Genomic DNA, 19,786 nt, shown 5'->3' with positions numbered 1-19,786 from the left:
TCTGAAATCGCTTTCTTTCACATCTCACTCCAACGAGCATGGTGTTTTGGTTGAAACCTACTGTGGACTCATTCCCACTGGTAGTGGGCAGGTATGTTTTTAAGAAATGTCCAACTTCTCTTCTGAGTCCTGTTGGGTTTTATTTTTTGACTCTGCAGTGACTAGCACACATGTCTTTAAGTGCTCAGGATCCAGAAGTCAGTAAGTAAATCTTTAGATTTTAGCAAGGGAGGCAGATAGTCTGCCCCTGGCTGTAGCGGAGAAAGTTTGCCCTCATTGTGAAGAAAAGCATGCCTTCCCGTGTCTTCTGGTTTTGAGGGTCAAAGCATGCAAACCCAGGCCTCGTGGATATTTCAAAGAACCTTCTCTCCTGTTTGCCTACAGAGCCCAGGGTGGGTGTTGGCTACAGTTCATGGTAAGCGGCCTGAGCAGATCATTACCACAGAAGCAATAAAACCCAACCCCTGCTGAAGCCGTAGGAGCGCTCACCCTGGCTGTACCTCTCGTGAGACCGTGAACTCCAGAAATTCAACCTTGCCCACAATTCGCTCATTTGGTGGAAAGAAATCTTCAAATCCAGGCCAGCAGGTGGTAGTAAACACACAGAAGTAGAACCTGAGCAGCAGGGGCTGGTTTGTCTTAAGTCAGAAAATTGAGATTCATTTGTACATGGCCTCAGCTTCAAACAGCTTGTTTGGTGTTTCCTCCTGGATTATACAAGTTGTCTCAGGTACTTGTTTTTAGCAAGAGAACAAAAACTCTTAATGGCGGGTTTTTTTGTGTTTCTTATTAAGATTTTATTTGTCAGAAAGAGCGAGAAAGAGAGCACAAGCAGGGGGAGAGCAGCAGGCAGAGGGAGAAGCAGGCTCCCTGCTGAGCAAGGAGCCCGACCCACGGCTGGATCCCAGGACCCCAGGATCATGACCTGAGCTAAAGGCAGACACCTAACTGACTGAGCCACCCAGGTGCTCCTTAGTGGTGGTATTTTTAAGGTAGTGTTTTGAAGTAATCTTGGTTTAGTGAGTAGCCAACAGAAATTTGTAGCCTAACAGGCTTGACAGCTCACAAGGTATTGACTGATTTATTTGGCAGAGGGCAAACTTTTCTCCCTGCAATGTACATTTTCCAGCTGGCACGCTCTGTCTCTTTAATTTTTTGAACAGGTAATATGTGGATAAAAGTCTGAAGGTCTACAGTGGAATACAGTGCTGTCCCCTTGCTCCTATCCTCACAGTATGGAAGGACAGCATTCGATGCTTTGGACATGCCATGGTGTTCCTCCTTTGTAAACCTCAGGTTCCCTAGAGGAAGCAGGGATGGAGTGGAGCCTCTTTTCTGGATTAGGAAGCTGTGATCTAATCCACAAAGCACTGCCTCTGGATTATGGTCCTTTTTTTTGCTTCATCAGTTATGGTCTGTGGACTCAGAGCAACTATTTGCAAGCATTTAGCTCAGGCTGGCCTCATCAAAAGCTCAGGCAGAGGCAGAACTAGGCTCCCCGTGGAGCAGGGAGCCCAATGTGGGACTTGATCCCAGAATCCTGGGATCATGACCTGAGCCGAAGGCAGATGCTTAACCAACTGAGCCACCCAGGTGCCCCTTCTTAAAAATTTTTATTTTCCTTAAAGATTTTATTTATTTGACAGAGAGAGAGTGGGAGAAAGCACGAGCAGGAGGAGCGGCAAGGAGAGGGAGATGCAGGCTCCCCGCAGAGCAGAGCCTGACACAGGGCTCCATCCCAGAACCCTGGGATCATGACCGACTGAGCCACCCAGGTATCCCTAAAGCTCATTTTTAAAAGTAACAGGTCTGTACAGAAACTATACTGGTATAACCTTGACTGGTTTGTTCAGTACACCCAGGGGAGCTCCATTTGCGACCACTGCAGGATGGTGGCCTGCCTCAAGTCTGGAGAGACCAGTGTCTCGGTTCTGAGGCCCTGGCAGCCCTCTCTGCCTCCTCTTGGCAGACCCGCGTACTCCTGGAAACATTACAGGAGAAACAGGGCCCTCTGGCCCCAATGACTGTTCACCTGGAGAACATTTATCCTTAATTAAAGCAATTCCCGAAGAAGAGGCAGCCTTTACTGGACATCAGGGTAGCGCTTATTCAGAAGTTTGGAGAACTCAGGCTGGCGTCTGTGGGGGTGCTCCATGATGAACGAACAGGCTTGCAAAGGTAAGCCACATTTTTATAAATAAACCATAGCGTTGGGGTCGCTGAGTGGCTCAGTTGGTTAAGTATCTGCCTTCAGCTCACGTCATGATCTCAGGGTTCTGGGTTGCGAGCCCCATGGCGGACTCCCTGCTCAGCGGGGAGTCTGCTTCTCCCTCTCCCTCTGCCCCTACCCCCAGCTTGTGCTCTAATATTAAAAAAAAAAAAAATGTTAAACTAATCTTACCTCTGTAAAAGTGCATCTCCTGAGTTAAATTCTGGGGTGTAACAGCTGCAGAAGTCCTTGAGTCAAAGGATCTCTGGGTTTAAACTAAAGGAGGTGTGAGACTGGGTGGGATCTGAAACCATTTTGTGGCAAAAAAAAAAAAAAAGGGTGGAGAGCAACAAACTACTGAAGAAGGAAGGTGGGTTATCTTCTCCATTTTCAGATTCACTGAAACAGCCCTTTCTATATGGCAGTGGAAGGTTGCAGGACCCTATTGTTAAAAAAATTCTGTGTTCTGGGGCGCCTGGGTGGCACAGCGGTTAAGCATCTGCCTTCGGCTCAGGGCGTGATCCCAGCGTTGTGGGATCGAGCCCCACATCAGGCTCTTCTGCTATGAGCCTGCTTCTTCCTCTCCCACTCCCCGCTTGTGTTCCCTCTCTCGCTGGCTGTCTCTATCTCTGTCGCATAAATAAATAAAATCTTTAAAAAAAAAAAAAATTCTGTGTTCTAAAAGGACTTCTCCCTGGTTTCTGTTGTCTGTCAGCTGGAGACGTCCCCTCACAGCCAAGTGCCTCCAGCCGCCCTGGCCCAAGACTCGCAAGCGCAGTGTGTGGCCTCCGTGAATTGCCTCCAGGGAGAGGTTGAGGAGATGGACAGCCCCCACCCGCTCCCGTGGGGCAGTTATTTCATACGGGGGGGGGTCAGAGGCCCCCACACAGGTAAGCCACCCGCCCCTTGAGGCGGTCTGTACCGAATCCCTACTCATGGCCACTGGGGCAGCGCTGTTGTCTCCCACTGCCTTCCACGGCCCAAAACTCTGAAGACAGGAACCCATGCACACTGTGGGGCTGCTGCGTTTCTCTGATGACTAAGATAGTTGTTTATACTGGTGTCAAGATGCAGCCTCTGGACTTCTCAGATTTCTAGTCCACTCAACAGAAACTCTCCAAGGCCAAGAGTGCTTTTTTGTACAATTGTTTATACAAATTCAACAAAGGTAAAACCGCATCAGGGAAGGTCTAGGAAAACAACACCTTACAACAATGGCACTTATGAAGGCATAACTTTACAACTAGGAAATAGCCATGTTATAAACCTTGAACGAGAACTCAACAACTCCCTTCAAAGGAGAGAAAACAGGAAAAGAAAGGCTACGTTGGATCATTTATTCTACTTCTTGACCCACTGTATAAATTAGATCTGGGTAGAGTACAAGAGCTCATGCTGGCGCAAAACCCTCCTGAGTGCAAAGGCTGAAGTCTGAATTTTAAAATTTTGAGAAATGGGTGAATTCTATACAGAGGAAACTTGGCAAAGTGTCTTACTTCGACTATAATTAATTAACATATATCCACATGCTTATGTAATTCTTGACGTACGAAGCAGGCTCTCAACCTCCAGTTAAACATGCTTTTAATTGGAAGGTCTTCACCTGCTTTGCCAAATCTGGGCACGTGTGTAGATGGATTACTGGTGTCGATGAAGTACAGGTTAAGTTCTCTCCTACCTTAAGGAAACCAGGAAAGTTGGCAATCTCAAAACAATAAAAACACAAGTATGCATTCAAACCTTGCATAAATAACTTTTAAACAATTTGTACAAAAATAGTTCTGCATAATGTAAGATGTAACAAAACGAAACAAAAAAATGTCACGACGGCAGCAGATGTGGTGTGTGGTCCACTTTACGTTGACACCGACCCCCGGAGTTGCAAGGAATGAGGTGTCCAAAACAAAACACCACCACCAACACAAACTCCCAAGCTCCTGCTTCAGTAAGAGAATTTCTTCAGCGTCCATCCTCCTCTCCAGCGGGAATGTCTTCTTGGTAAAGGCCGCCTTTAGAAATGGTCCAGAAAGCAGTGCAGTTACAATTCAGATAGACCAGAGCAAAGTGTCCGGTTCACTCATTGCCCAAACAGGTGGTGGAACGGCTTCTCCCTCAGCAAGACTTGCAAAATGGAATTGTGTGGTCTGTTGTTTCAAGTTCCAAATTGAAAATAAAAGCCCTAGTTTCTGTAAAGTTTTTTCCCCTCCCCTGCCATTTCCCCTCCCCCCCCCATCCCTTATTTACATACTTGTCCTTGGACTAACTCAGTTTCTGCAGGAGTTTTTCTTCCACTTGCCCAAACTGGACACTCACAGACATTTCAGCTATGAACTGCTCACAGCCTTCCTTGGTAACCTGCTTGCAGTACCTCAGGTCAATATGACAGATATTTCCACAGCGTTTGAAGAAGGACAGGCACTGGTCAGTAACCTTATTGCAGTCTGCAGGGAAGAGGAGACAACGTGAGGTGGAGGAACTGCAGAGGCCGAAGGCCCCTCCCGCCACCCAAACCCCAGCACTGAGCCATGAAACAAGACAGGGCCCTTGAGCATAGTCCAGCCCTTGGTGCCCTAGGAAAACTGCACTTGCTGGAAAGCGCTCATTAAATGGGGAATGGTTCCATCTACCAATTATAAAGGTTAACGTATCTTGAAAAACATTCAGACTTCCAAGTGAAGCCACTTAGCAGCTTACCATAGCCTCTTTATATGTATATATTCTCACCTAAATAGGTCTCCTCTCTATGCTGTTTAACAAAGCTAGGACCACACAATATATTAAATAGCTTGTTTTTCCCATCTAATTAATTGTCGATAAATACCTCCCTATCTATGTTATTGTGCACTTATCTGCTTATTCCCTTCGGATCAGTTGGGGGGGAAGCAAAGAGTGAGAGAACATCTGTGTGGTCATCTTGGGATCCTTTGCCCTCATGGGGGCACCAGTGCTTTCAGAAAGCGAGGCACAGCGGGCTTCTGAGCCCCTTACTGTTTACTGGAAACCCGTGCAGAAAACCACGGTGCTACAAGGGGCTGGCGAGATTCTGTTGACAGTGAGCAAACCCAGAATTCAGAATCTTTCATCATGCTCTCACAGACACTCTCTTCTACCCCTACTCTCTTAATTTATACTTTGCTTTTACCACCCTCTTTGGTTTTAGAACTGAATCCATAGTCAATTGGCTTCAATGCCCCTTAGCATCTAACTGAGGCTCAGAGTCCCCCTCTGAGCCAGATAAATTCCTTCATCTCAGTGGTGTTCAGCTTGAAGTCTCTGTCACCACTAGTGTCTGCACTTTCCTTTTTCCATTCAGGTGAGTGGGTTGAAAATAGTACAGACCAACTGTAAAAAATAATACAGCCTTAGTGCAGGCCTCAGGCTTATCAAAGTCCCAGGTTTGGAGGTGGCATAAAGAAGTAAACAAGTTCAGCCAAGTTGCAGGATACAAAATGAACACACAAAAATCAGCTGCATTTTTATACACTAGCAACGAACAATCAGAAAATTAACTCCATTAGAGTAGCATCAGAAAGAATAAAAAAAATACTTGGGAATAAATTTAACCAACGAAGTGAACGACTTTGTACACTGAAAACTAAAAAAGTGCTGCAAGAATTTAAAGATATAAATGGAGAGCTACCCCATGTTCATGGGAAGACCTAATATTGTTAAAATGTCAACACTACTCAAAGCAATCTACAGATTCAATGAAGTTGGTATAAAATACCAAGAGCATTTTTTTTTAAGAAATAGAAAAATCTATCCTAAAATTCATGTAGAAGCGTAAGGGATCCTGAATTGCCAAAGCAGTCTAGAAAGCAAAATTGGAGGACTCACACTTCCTGATGTCAAAAGTCACCACAAAGCCACAGCATGTATTACTGGCATTAAAGTCATATAGACGAAGAGACCAGGAACTGACAGCCCAGAAATGAAACCTTTGAATCTTCAACGATTTTTGACAAGGTGCCACAACCACTTAGTGGATAAAAGACAAACTTTTCAACACATGCTGCTGGGAAAATTGGATATCTATATACAAATGAAGCTGGACATTCTACCTCACACCGTATACAAAATTAACTCAAAATTTAGACCTAAACATAGGAGCTAAACTATATGACTTTAAATTTGTCAATGGTTTCTTTTTTCTTTTTTAAAGATTTTGAGAGAGAGCGAGCATTGGGGGGGAGGGGCAGAGGGAGAAGCAGTCTCCCCCACTAAGCCAGGGCTTGATCTCAGGACCCTGGGATCATGACTGGAGCCAGAGGCAAACACTTAACCGAGCCACCCAGGCACCCCTGAATTTGTCAATGGTTTAACACCACACCAAAAGCACAAACAAAAAGAGATTGAACTAAAAAACGTTTGTGCAAAAGACATTACAAGAAAGTGAAAAGACAACACACAAAATGGGCAAAAGTATTTGTAAATCACGTATCTGATATGGGATTAATATCTAGAGTATATATTAAGGAACTCCTATGACTCGGGGTGCCTGGGTGGCTCAGTTGGTTGGGCGTCCAACTCTTGATTTCGGCTCAGGTCATGCTCTCAGGGTTGTGAGACGGAGCCCTGTGTTGGGCTCTGTGCTGAGCGTGGAGCCTGCTTGGGATACTCTGCTTCTGCCCACCCCCCACTCCCCGGCTTGTGTATGTGCTCGCTCGCTAGCTCAAAAACAAAAAAACTCCTAGAACTCAACAACAAAAAATCCATAACCTAGCTCATTAAAAAAAGAAAAAGGACATGAATAGACATTTCCCAAAGATGACATTCCTATCAGTAGGAATATAAAATTGTGCAGCTGCTATGGAAAACAATATGGTAGGTTCTTCAAAAAAATTAAACCTACAATTACCATATGATCCAGCAGTACACTTCTGGGTATATACCCAAAAGAACTGAAAGCAGGGACTTGCACAGATTTTGTACACCCATGTTTTCCTAGCAGCATTATTCATGATAGCCAAAAGGTAGAAGCAAGCCAATTGTCCGCTGATGAATGAACAGATAAAATTTGGGATATACACACAATGGAATACTATTTAGCTTCAAAAGGAAGGAAATTCTGACACACGATACAACGTGGATGAACCTTGATGACATTATGCTAATTAAAATAAGCCAGTCAACAAAACACTATAAGCTATTACCTAATTCCACTTTCATAAGGTCCCTAAAAAAGTCAAGTTCACACAGAATGCAGACTGTGAGGGGCGGAGAGAAGGAGGAATGGGGAGTGAGTGGGTACAGAGCTTCTGATGGGGTGAAGAAAAAGTTCTGGAAATAGTGGTGGTGGTTACACAACGATGTAAATGAACTTAAATGCTAGTGAACTGTATACTTAAATGGTAAATTTTATGTTATGTATTTTACCAAAATAAATCTTTTTTAACTCTGGAAGCTGGAGAAGAGATAACAGTTTGGTAGATTCGAGAAAGCTTAACCTAAACTGGCTGAAGGGAAAGCAGAGAAACAGATTTATTCTATAAACAGCCAAAGGTTCTGGTAGTGGAAGCAACAAGCACAGGAAATGGAGCTAAAGAAGGGTTAGATTCCCTCCCCAGCTGCAAAAGAGCGGAGTTTCAGTCTCTGAGGGTAAGAGAGAAAGTCTCTGGTTTGGGCATCACCTGGCACAGCAGGCTGGGGCATCCAGTCAAAATCAGGGTCTACAGGGAAACTCACCTGCTGACTGTTGAGATCCCCCAGCCTCCTTCCCTCGCCAGGCCCTAGGACACTGGGCAGCCTAGCTTGCACCCTCCCGCTGGGAGGTCAAGAAAGAAGAATCCTTTTGGCAGCCCTGACCAGCTCAAGAGAAAAGCTGAAAGATCTCACATCTGGGTTTCTCCAAAGAAGCAACCCATGCTGACCACAAAATGACTGACGTCTGTAGCCTCCGATCACCCCAGAGTGGACAACCAAGCACTGACACTAAATCCAAGAAAGATCTCTTATGAGGGCTACTGACTATGTCTGAAGGAAAAAGTATATGCAGGGAGAAGAAACTAAAACTATCTATATCCTCAGATGGAACTAAGAAACAGGAATAGGCCTCTCTACAGAAGTACAAACAACAGGTGAGGGGAAAGGGTGGGAGAATGTGGAGGGGAGGGTGTGAGTTCAAAGAATAAAATAAAGCTATAAAATTTAAAATATAGGTTGAACCATATGAAACTGCCCATGTTTTGACTGTTTTTGACCTACATAAACAGCAGCAATAAAAACCAGGGCACCTGGGTGGCTCAGTCGGTTAGGTGTCCGACTCTTGGTTTTGGCTCAGGTCATGATCTCAGGGTCGTGGGATCGAGCCCTGCACTGGGCTTGTGCTCTTCGGGGAGTCTGCCTGTCCCTTTCCCTCTGCTCCTCCCCCCACTCGCTCTCTAAAATAAATAAAATCATTGGGGGCGCCTGGGTGGCACAGCGGTTAAGCGTCTGCCTTCGGCTCAGGGCGTGATCCCGGCGTTATAGGATCGAGCCCCACATCAGGCTCCTCTGCTATGAGCCTGCTTCTTCCTCTCCTACTCCCCCTGCTTGTGTTCCCTCTCTTGCTGGCTGTCTCTATCTCTGTCGAATAAATAAATAAAATCTAAAAAAAAAAAAAACCAAAAAACAAACAAAAAAAAACTCCTTTAAAAATAAATAAAATTAATAAAATTTAAAAAAAAAAAACCTGTATAAATTGTGTGTTAAAGTGGAAGAAAACTCCCAGAAAAGCAAGAAAAAAGACACAAAGGTGGGAAACAGGAGGAAAAAATAAATAAATAAATAAATAAATAAATAAATATATATATATATATATATATATCAGAGCAATAGTTAATAAAGAGGTAACAGAAGAAAAGGAAATTAAGAAATAATTCAAGGAAATTTCCCAGAACTGAAGGACATTTGTTTCTAGTGTGGTGGATGAAAAGATTGAAACCAAGGCTCATCATCAAAAATTACAGAAAACTAGGGGCGCCCGGGTGGCTCAATCTATTAAGCATCTGCCTCCAGCTCAGGTCATCATCCCGGAGTCCCTGGATTGAGCCCCACATTGGGCTTCTCCCTCTCGCTCTGCCACTCCCCCTGCTCCTCTCTCTCTCAGATCTTAAAAAAAAAAAAAAAAAAAAAAAAAAATAAAAAAAAAAANAAAAAAAAAAAAAAAAAAAAAAATTACAGAAGAAGAGCAACAAAGCAAATGTCCTAACAAACTTCCGATTAGAGAACATACTCACTGAAGGATGAAGTATCAAATGGTTCTGGATTGGACTCTGGAAGGCAAAGAAAAAGGAGCAATGCCTCCCACTTTCTGAAACAACATGGTTCCCACATCCAGCTAAGCTATCAAATATGAGGGAATAATAAAAAACATTTTGGACAAAGTCTAAATGTCCTCCACGAAATCAGAGAGGCCAAGAAAAAAATGTGGGATCAAGGAAAGTAGGGACCCTGCACAACACACAGACCAAGACAATTTCTAGGATGGCAGTAGGACACAGTCAGCAGGCAGGAGTTGGGAGAAAGGAACTCCAGAAGGGAGGGCTCCTGTAAAAACTGGTCGGGGCCAGACAGAAGAGTATTCGAGTCTGGTGCAGAGTCTGTGTAGAGACTAGACAAAAAAGCAATTATTATTAACTCCAGGAAATAAAAAAATGGTGCAAGGCGGGAAGAGTAGTGGTCCTTGTGTTCTGCACAGCGGGCTCATAGATACAGAAGGCCCGAGTGGAAAAAGAAAATCAAGAAATAGCAACATAGGTTTGCTGTGTGGAAGTATGGAGACACACTGGAAGAAAGAATTTAGGGTGATTGTGTGTGAGGGGGGTGGTGAGAATCGGGAAGGAAGGGAAAGGCCTGCCTTGCGCACCCACATAAATATTCTGTGGTAAAATTCAGCCTGCACAACAACAGCTAGACAACCGTCACTTCATCGTCACTAGAGCAGATCCTTCAAGTTCATGGATCCTGAAGCATGCTCACAGCCATCTATTTTATGCCGCAGACTATTTTTATCATTAGTTAGTTGATGGCAAGGGAAAACTTTTTATTTTTTTTTATTTATTTTATTTTATTTTATTTTTTTTTTAAAGATTTTATTTATTTGACAGAGATAGAGACAGCCAGCGAGAGAGGGAACACAAGCAGGGGGAGTGGGAGAGGAAGAAGCAGGCTCATAGTGAAGGAGCCTGATGTGGGGCTCGATCCCACAACGCCGGGATCACGCCCTGAGCCGAAGGCAGACGCCCAACCGCTGTGCCACCCAGGCGCCCCAAGGGAAAACTTTTTAAAAAGCAATGAATCTAAAAGAGACTGGGTATAGAGATTTGCCTCCAGTACGGCACAGCTCCTAACCGGAACAGAGATCTCCCTGTACTGAGAAGAAGGGAGGACCTGCGTGGAAAGACAAATGCCAAAGCGGGTTTCCATGTGCACAAGCGCGGCCTGGCCAGCGCTGCAGGGGACGGGGACTGACGCTGGGATCTCTGCTACAGACACGGAACTCCTAGTCACTAAAGAGTCACCACAATACCCAGCCCCGCTCGGGGCTAGAACAAGAGCCACCTAGGCCCTTCTCCAGAGGGCAGCTCCAGCATCCGTGCAAGACCACGAGGGGAGCCTTGAGCTGGGATCCTCAGCCCAGCAGGGCTCGCTCTTCTCTGCCTCCACAGGGAGGGACAACCCTTGCCACCAAAACTCCCCGAGGAGGAGGAATGGCTTCCTAGTTAGAGAATGCTCTTGTACCATTCCTCCTCCAACGTGGCACAGTTGACAGGAAGGTACGGATCTACCAAGCATGAAATGAAGGTGTCCTTTATTAGTTCCTAATTTCTGGAGGAAAAAGTGGTTTTTTAGGTCTTATGTAAATCTTACATACACAATCTGACACCCTAAGCGATAAGACCAGAGCTGGGTGGAGACGGGCCACGCTCTCTGTCCACCTCGCCATCAGTCACACCCCAGGGCCTTGCGAACTGACTCCAGCCCCATCAGCAAGGAACCCGAGGATCCTGCGGACGCAGGATCCTGCGGACGCAGAACCCCAGCAGTACCAGCTGTAGAGTCTTCTCGCCCCTGCCGGCCCCTGATAGCAGGGCTAGGCAAGGTGCACCTAAGTGTGGACAACCAAGCTACTTCATCGGTCCGAGCCTGCCCAGCCTCACCGCCCACTGCTGCCCTGCTCCCCTCTGCTTGTCTATACCACCTGGGAGAAGTTCCTCAAGCCAGTATTTTGGGTCAGGAACCATGGCTCTGTGTTTTGGCTGCTACCACCACCATTTTTTGGCAGCAAGTATTACCAACCCAGCAGTAACTGCTGTGTTTCATGTTCTTCCTCTAGCCCAGGCCGCGTGTCTGTACTGTCACAGATCTGTCCTCGCCCTAACACCGCGACCCTCTAAGAGCAGGCACACAAAGTACTTCCCCACAAATGTGAAGGTCCCAGCCCATCCCCCAGGGTCCCAGGCAGACCTCGCTGGGTGCCGACTGACCTGATAGGTTGATTTCGGTTAAGGAGTCTCGGGTGGTGGTGCCCACAGCAGTGAGCAGGTTGATGGACTGGTCGGTAACATGATTACAGTAACTAAGGTGGAGCTTGGAGAGCAGGGGCATGTGGCGTATGATGAGCCGCAGGGAGGCGTCCGTGATGTCCAGGCCTGCTAGACGCAGCTCCACGATGTTCCGGAGCTTGCTCCGATTGTCCATCTGACCTGAAGGGGGCAGGAAGGAGAGGGGCAGCATGTCGACCTGACCAGGGAGGTCTAGTCACATTGACATAGCACTAGAAGGCCAACCAGCCACATGTCACACTTGGGTTTCAAATGGCCATTGACTGTTTCCCCAAATTAGTTCCTTCATTTAAAAATCCAAAAGATTCCACATCAAATCTCACACGTCAGAACATTTAGAAACAGCCCCCATTCTACCCAGCAGTACTCAGCTAGTTGGAGCAATACAGCACAGCATCTCTGGATCACCACGGGGAGCAATGACCTTCGCAACCCGGCCCAGGAAGGCTCCCTCTTGGGAGCCCATCTCTAACTACGCTGACCCCCGTGTTTATGGAGGCTTAAAGCCAACAAAGGACAAATAAACGGAGAAGCAGTCAGATGCATGCGAAGACCCCCCAGTGGAGTCTCGGGTGCGCAAAGAAGCCTCTGCTCTCACGCATCGCTTCTATGCCTGAAGGTGCCTGCGAACGTGTCAGCTGGGACAATCTCTGCATCTTCTGGAAAAGGGCTGAGACGAGAGAAAGCTTGAGAACACATGTACCAGGTGGGGCCTGTGGGGACAACCAGATCCAATGGCACAGCCTGGTCACACCGCCTCCAAGCTGACCCCCTTGAGCACACACACCTGGGCCTGGCCACTCACCTGGCCTGTTATCTGTGGGTGGGGACAGGAGATCCCGCATCTGGGCATCCTTTAGTCCTTCTACCCACTGGACATCCAGGGTCCGGAGCAATGGACAGCTAGAGCTACAGAGAGCTGAGACAGCGATCCACGAGCAGCCCGACAGCACCAAGTCTCGGAGCCCTGGGGGACAGAGGTGGCAGGTCAGGAGACGCGACCCAGCACCCACCACTGCACCTCTGCGGTCCCTGGCCCAGTGCTCACCAGGCAACCGGTTGATGAGCCAGCTCAGCTGTTTCTTGGAGATATTGGTCCAGCTGAGGTCCAGGGAGACAGGCTGCCGCCGGATGATGCCACTCAGCATCAGGGGTGTGATGGACTTGCAGTGGTTCAGGTCGATGCGGGTCCATAACCGCTTATCGCAGCACCTGGGGGCCAGGCCCAGCAGAGGGGGCATCAAACTTAGGGGCTCACGTGGGGAGCCCCCTGCATGGCTGTGGCAACTCCCCCACTACCAAGTTTGGGGGTGGGGGGCTCCCCAGCTCCACCCTCTGGATCCTTCGTTTAACACCTGTCCTGCCCACACCTGGGCACCTTTGCTCTGACTGCCACAGGCCCCCATAGAAGATGCCAGTACCTGTTCTCCATCAAGTATTTACCGGGGGTTTCACTACTCCCCCTACAGGCCACTTCTCACAACAACGCTCTAGGCAGACATCCTATTACGTATGCCCTTTTACAGGTGAAGGTAAGTGACCTGGCAAAGGCCAGAAAGCTACGAAGTATCAGAGCTGAAGTTAAGATCGGTAACTGGAACCCTTGCTTTTAATCTGGGCTACCTTTTTAAGGACAAGGATTCCACCTGGTCCTTAGCTCATCTTCCAAGGCTGAATCAGGCAATCAACTAGGGTTCACCTCTTCTGACAAGACCAGCATGACCAGATTGCTGTAGCCACCTGGAACTCTTTGAGAAGAATTACGCTGGACTGAGCTTAGAAGGAAAGAAAGATCATCACGAGGGACTAAAGTGGGCACACATACCACGCATGTGCCATCCCTGGTCTAGTCTACGCCTGAGCCTGGAGCCTGACACCGGGCCAGTCCCTCACTGCCTCCCCATCCAAGCTCAGCCAGCACCCCTCACCAGCGGTTCCAGGTCCTGCAGACCCGCATGCAGACACACAAGTCTTGGTGGCTGAGGTAGCTGAAGACGGCCATCCACACCTCCCTGTGCATGACGTGGGCTGCCCCATCATCCAGGGGCAGCGAGTCAGGCGGGGGGCTAATGGGGGGCGGCCGAATCACGTGTCGCTCCATCTGGATGCACTTGGGCGGGGACACAGAGGGAGGGGGCCGGGAGATGACACGGGGTGGGCTGCGCAGGCCAGGCCCCAGCTGGTGCCGCAGCTCCCGGGGGGTGCCGGTGAGCCCCTTGCTGAAGCGGTGGGGGCGCTCACAGAGGCCCAGGGGCCGCTTGGGCTCCTCGCTCTCACTCTCGGGCTCTGACTTGATGGGCTGGTGGTTCTCGTTGGCCAGGCTGTTCTCTGTCTTCTGGATCTCTTGGTTCAGCTCCTTGCTTAGTTCCTTGCTCAGCTCCTTGGTGGGAAGCCGCCTTTTCCTGCGTATCTTTACCTTTTTCTTCTCCTCAGGGCCCTCTGCCCCCTCTGTGCTGGGCCCAGCAGTAGGGGAGCTGGAGCGGGAGTGGTCGCTTTCCCGGGCTTTGGGGGGCGCCTCGGGCAGGTCATCCTCCGGCTCCTGCTTGAAGCGTCGGAGAGGCTTGTTGGCAAGAGCCATCCGGTCCTCGGCGTTCTTCCAAGACCGCCGCTGAGGGAGGAGGGGAAGCGAGGGCAGCTAAGCTCCTAGGCTCAGGGGCTGCACCCACCCAGGCCTCTCCACCCTCCAACGTGGGACCCACTGACCCAGGAGCAGGCATGAGAGGAGAGGAAGACAGGAGAATGGAAAACGGTACCTTTTTCCTGAAAAGCTTATCTTCTTTGCCAGGTTTTAGCTGTCACAGGAAAAAAAAGGATGCAGAGCTTGCTCCCAGGGTTCATGGGATTTGGTCCCCTCTACCCCCAGCCCCACCACGAGTCCACAGTCTCTAGAGTGGGGGCTGGAGGGTCACCTTTCCCACAAATCCCACCTCTACTGTTAACTAAAAGACAGTGGGCCCTGCCTGCTGCTTTTAAGAGAGAAGCTGGAAGGGGAGAAATGTGGCCGAACTGTTCCCACCCAACTGACCTCCCACCCTCGGACAGACCCTGATATGTGCACTGGCCCACTGAGGTCGGACTTGGCCCTGGGAGCCAGTCCTGGAGGCAGGGGCTGCGGGGTTCCCAGCGGAGCCTTAATGGCTGGAGCTGGGCAGACAACCAGGCGCCACCTCGTGGCCAAAGCGGGAAGGGCCGGTGGGCGGAGCGGGGCCGCCAGGATCCTCCGAGGTTCCCAGATCCACAGGGCTTCCGCGCGGCAGCTTCAGCTTCCCAGGCCCCACGCCAGAACCTCGAGCCAGCGATCCGCGACTGGGGCCTGGGAAGCTGCGGCGCACAGATGCCTCGGAGCGGGTGCGGCAATGGGCTGGAGGACCCGGGGAGGGGAGGCGAGGGGGCGGGGGCAGCCCGGGACTCGCAAGTGCCCAGGGCCTCGGGAGGGCGGGGCGACGTGGGAGCACCTGCTGTTGGAAGTAAGTGAGACTGGATCTCCACCAGGGGCTGAGGCTGCTGCCTAGAGGGGGCCTCGGCGAGAGGTGAGAGGAGGAACCGGGGGACGTTTGAAGCGTCGAGGCCTAAAGGGGTGGGAAGAGGAGTGACTCGCTGGTTTTCCCCTCCTTTCTTTTGGGCCGGGCTCTCAGGACTTACGTGACCTGGTCAGGGCAGCCAGAGGCCAGGACCCCGAGTTCTCCCCCTGCCCATCTCCGCCCCCGCCCCCCCGCCCCACACCCGGGACCAGCCAGGCCACCCCTCACTGCCCGCTCCTCCCAGTCCGTACTCGCTTGCGTCCACTCAGCTCTTGGGGCTTCTCGTATTTCCGCTTCCTCCTCAGGTGCACGTCGTCCGACTTTCGGCGCAGGATGCCATCCGGGGGCACCTTCTTGGGGTGTTCGTCTGACCTGCGCCGAGGCACTTCCTCACACTCACTCCTCCGCTTGGCAGGCTCCTGCCCTTCCTTGTTGTCCCGGTTCATCTTCTGCTCCTTGAGCAGGGAGCCAGGCAGGTTGGAGGCATACTTAAAGCCAGGGCCACGCTTTTGCTTGTAGGCCAAAAAGAGAGAAGCAACAAACCAACTGTATATCTTTGGACTTGCCCCCCACCCAGAACCCACAGCAACCACTGGCCGACAAGGCAGGGACAGGCTGCATCTACAAGACCAAGGTCCGCCCCTCCCAGGCTGACCCCTGGGACTTGGAGCCCGACACTCACTTTCCCGGTCTTGCCGGCGTGGTTACACTTTGGACACTCCCAGCAGTTTGGAAGCTCATCGTTGACCACGCCCTCTGACTCCTTAATCTGCAAAGGACACACACCAGTCAGCAAGCAGGGAGGGGGCAGAAGATGCCACACCTGCCAGGAACATCAACTACCCCCTCCCAGGTGTCATTTCCAGCCCATCCCTGACCAAGAGAAAACAAAGGTGGTTAAGACGGGTGGCTCTGGATTCTGGCCAGGGGTCAAATCCTAACTTTGCCTCTTACTAGCTCAGCGCTCATGGGCAAATCACTCCCAGCTCCGTGGGCCAGTGCCCCCGATCGTGAAATGGAACATACCTGTCTCACCGCCGTTCTGCAACAGGGAGATAACCTAGGTAAAGCGATTGCTCAGGGCCTGGCACCCAGGGAGGACCCCACCAATTGTTCAGCCATTGAGTAGCACTGTCCTGGGTGCTAAGTGTGAGCAGCTCCTAGGGGCTGTCTCTGATCTGGGAGACAAAGTCACCAGGCAACTAAAACATGAAGGTCTGACTTCCAAAGGCAGGAGAAAACCGCAGTGCCCCCTTCAGAGTGGGAGGTGCATGCAGGAGGCTGAGCCTTAAGACAAACCCCCCCTGCCACCGCCACGGAGGAACAGAGACACTCCAGAGCTGAGGTCACATCTGGGGCAGGCAGACCTCAATCTTGCTAAAACACACAGATACACATAGGCTGACACCTGGGATGATGGGGAAGTGCCAGGCATGATGACATTCTCTGGGGACAGCCCAGAGCAGTCTCTTCCCTTCAGCGGTGGAATGTGTTACCTAAGACAGGCAAGCCCAGCACGGCGGTCCCCATGAGAAAGCAGCTCTGCCCCGGGCACACGGAGGGAGCAGGCTCTTGGCACACAGCAATACTAACGCAACCACCTGTCGTTACAGGACCCGCCCTCCCCTGGCCCAGGCCTTGTTCTCCCAGAAGCCCCGAGCCAGGATTCCAGCAAGCGACACAAGCACCAAGTCTCTCCCTCCGGTCTGGGTGCACGACTCTGGGAACTGTCTGTGGTTCTGAGGTATTGGGGGGGGTATGTGTTCATTACCTCAAAGACACAGGTGGGGACGGTCTGAACTACTCCAGACCCTTCTTGGCCTCACCCAGAACCTCGCAGACTTGGCCTCGGAGGAAGGAAGCTCACAGGCCCCCCAGCATCAGCACCCCCGGAGGCCCTCTGTGCGGGTGCCAAACAACACAGCCAGAGCCCCCAGGACTGCTCACCTTAAGGCATCCAGGGTGGATGATTTCATTGCAGATGGAGCACTCCATGAGCATGAGGTTAAACTTTCCTTCTTCCTCTTCCACGGTGTCTTCCTTCCCGGCCTCGCCACACACCAGGCACACGGCGGTGTGGGGCAGCACTGGCTGAAGAGCCGGAGAAAGCACAGCCGTGTCAGCAGGGGCCGGGACCCGCGGGGAGCAGGTCACAGGCTAGGAGTCAGCGAGAACTGGCTCCAGCCCTGCCCATCGTTCATTAGCTCATTCAGTCCAATATCCATCAGGCTACTCTGTGTGCACCAGATACTCAGGGCTGGAAGAGCACTGAGCAAGACAAACAGAAATCTCTGCCGCCCTGAGCCTACACTTTAGCGGAGGGAGGCAGACAAATGAAGAACAACAGTGTATGTTGGGACAAGGGATATGGAGACAAATACAGCAAGGAGGCCAAGGGGTGAGGGGGGCTCCCTGGAAACACGGAGGCCAGGGCCAGCATCACGAGCAAGGAAGGACCTGAAGGCGGGGGTGGGGCATGAACTGCGCCCAGACCCGCGGGGGGNGGGGGGGGGGGGGGCGGCGAGGCCACGCGTCACCAGCGCTATCACAGCACCGTCCCCACCACCTTTCCAGGGAGGTCTGCAGGGTCAAAACCATCGTCAGAGTAACACTAAGACGTTATCTGCCTTTTCCAACTATGTTGACATTTGCTCCGGTGAGTGAAACTCTGGCACTCGTCAGGGCAGCACTGAGTATGTCACTGCCACGCGCTCATTACAAAGATCACCAGGTTTCTCTGAAGGGCTTTGATGAGGCAGAAAAAACTACTGTTATTAAAACTCTGACCCTTGAGTATGTAACCTTTTTTTAAAAAATATTTTTTATTATTTGAGTACCTTATCTTTTTAATGTTCTGTATGACAAAATAGGAAGTATGCATAAAGCACTAGGGCTGCATACCAAAGGACGATGCTTATCTAAAGGCCCTCGTGACTAAACTGTGACCTGACTTGGTCATTTTCTCCATGGAACACCATTCTACTTGACAGAATAACTGATAAAAAAAAAAAAAAAAAGTATTGGCAGATTTCTCAAAGATGAAATGAACTGATCACTTCCAGAAAAACAAATCTGTAGCATTTGTTACGAAGGATAAAATTCAAATTTTAAAACAAAAATTTGAATTTTGGAAAACTTACCTTGAACTGGACAGCTTCCCAATACTTAAAAGACTTAGTTCTAAGGAGACTGGTGGTGGTGTTAACAAATGTGATTACCTTTTTTTTTTTTTTTTTTTTTACATTGTATAACACTGTGTACCGCTATTTGGACAATCTGTATAACTCAGTGAGCCAGTGTTTTCCAAATAACTGTGATGTTGTAACATCAAGCAAGAGCAAATGAGCTTTTCCAGGGGCAAGAAAGACTAATGAATTTTAATGTAACAGTACGAAAAGCTCATTGATACAGTTTCAGATTCCACATTGCAACTAACCTTTAAGAAACTACCACCTGTTAAGTCCCTGCACAGTCTCAGAGATATCCGCCGCTACGAAAAGACTATGGAAATTACTCCTTTCCCTTTTCCAACTACAGATCTGCGTGAGGCCCCATTTCCCTCACATGGTTCCTCCAAAACAACATACTGGGATAGAATGAAGACAGACACATGTGTGAAAATGCAGGTCTTGTCTAATGAACCAAACATAAAAGAAGATATTTACGAAAACAGAAAACAATGCCATTCTTCCTAATCATTTTTGTTTTGGAAGATGGAGTTATTTCTTGTAAAAATGTTATTTACAAAAAAATGTTCTTTATAATAGCATGTAGTAAGTCTGTTCTTTTCAAATGAATTCAAAGTATTTTTTTTTAAACTTCCCTGTTTTAATTTTGAATACAGTAATAATAATAAATAACCCACATCAACAAAGCTCTTTGGGGTCCCCAAAGTTTTCAAGAGTTCCCAAGACCACATTTGAGAACTGCTGTACTGGGCTATAAATCCCCCTATGGGCGGGCCAGCACTCACACTCTCCCGCTTACACACACCCACCTCCCAGTACCTGGGATCCAGAGGAAACACACAATTTTTATTACACTGAATTAGAAGAGCTTCAAATAAGCTCGGATATATGCTCCACTAAATGAAAAGTCTATAAGATGGCACAAACATCTGAGTTCAAATGAATGGAATACTGAAGGCAAAAGAACCATCATTGTTCACCAAATACTTAATCAACATCTGCTAAATCCTGAAGCAAGCAACCAAAAGGGGAACAGTAATGAGGAAGGCAGCTGTTCCCTCGAGCTGTCTGGGAGACAGAGCACGCTAAAATCCTAGGAAAACATGGGAAAGGCATGTGCCTGTGCCACAGGAAGCAGCAAGCAGCTGATTTTGGGAGGACACCCAAGATGGGGAATTTGGGCTCCTACAGGCAGAGAAAAGCGGGGAGCAAGAAAAGCAAAAGGGACCTCCAACCCACATGAGAGGGGACAGAGAAGCAAGAGCCAGATGCATGCAGCAACAGCAGGGAGGGCAGGCCAGCCACGGGAGTGCAGACAGACTA

General features: G+C 49.3%; 1 protein-coding gene and 1 long non-coding RNA gene across 6 annotated transcripts in view; one reads left to right on the top strand and one right to left on the bottom strand.

Moving 5' to 3' along the window:
* Nucleotides 1–1,720: 1,720 nt before the first annotated feature.
* LOC117795114 lies at nt 1,721–3,346 on the top strand. The gene is made up of 3 exons (XR_004618942.1): nt 1,721–1,775; nt 1,854–2,178; nt 2,925–3,346. It is a non-coding gene; the product is annotated as an uncharacterized LOC117795114 (long non-coding RNA).
* Nucleotides 3,340–19,786, bottom strand: part of KDM2B (lysine demethylase 2B) — a 128,635-nt gene continuing 112,188 nt past the window's right edge. For 2 of the 5 annotated variants that reach the window (XM_034637903.1, XM_034637901.1), the window contains 11 exons: nt 17,223–17,366; nt 15,958–16,044; nt 15,527–15,787; nt 15,210–15,323; nt 14,508–14,546; nt 13,683–14,362; nt 12,803–12,966; nt 12,560–12,721; nt 11,677–11,895; nt 4,458–4,650; nt 3,340–4,218 (listed from right to left, as the gene is read on the bottom strand). In XM_034637903.1, the coding sequence (XP_034493794.1) occupies nt 4,469–4,650; nt 11,677–11,895; nt 12,560–12,721; nt 12,803–12,966; nt 13,683–14,362; nt 14,508–14,546; nt 15,210–15,323; nt 15,527–15,787; nt 15,958–16,044; nt 17,223–17,366 (2,052 nt within the window). In that variant the 3' untranslated portion in view covers nt 3,340–4,218; nt 4,458–4,468. Of the gene's footprint in view, nt 4,219–4,457; nt 4,651–9,426; nt 9,463–11,676; nt 11,896–12,559; nt 12,722–12,802; nt 12,967–13,682; nt 14,363–14,507; nt 14,547–15,209; nt 15,324–15,526; nt 15,797–15,957; nt 16,045–17,222; nt 17,367–19,786 lie in introns of all 5 variants that reach the window. The other 3 variants (XM_034637902.1, XM_034637899.1, XM_034637900.1) reach the window with 3 other exon arrangements.

The sequence above is a fragment of the Ailuropoda melanoleuca genome, chromosome 12 (genome assembly GCF_002007445.2).
Source record: "Ailuropoda melanoleuca isolate Jingjing chromosome 12, ASM200744v2, whole genome shotgun sequence".
In the NCBI taxonomy this organism is placed as follows: domain Eukaryota; kingdom Metazoa; phylum Chordata; class Mammalia; order Carnivora; family Ursidae; genus Ailuropoda; species Ailuropoda melanoleuca.
This window is presented reverse-complemented; position numbering and strand designations above follow the sequence as displayed.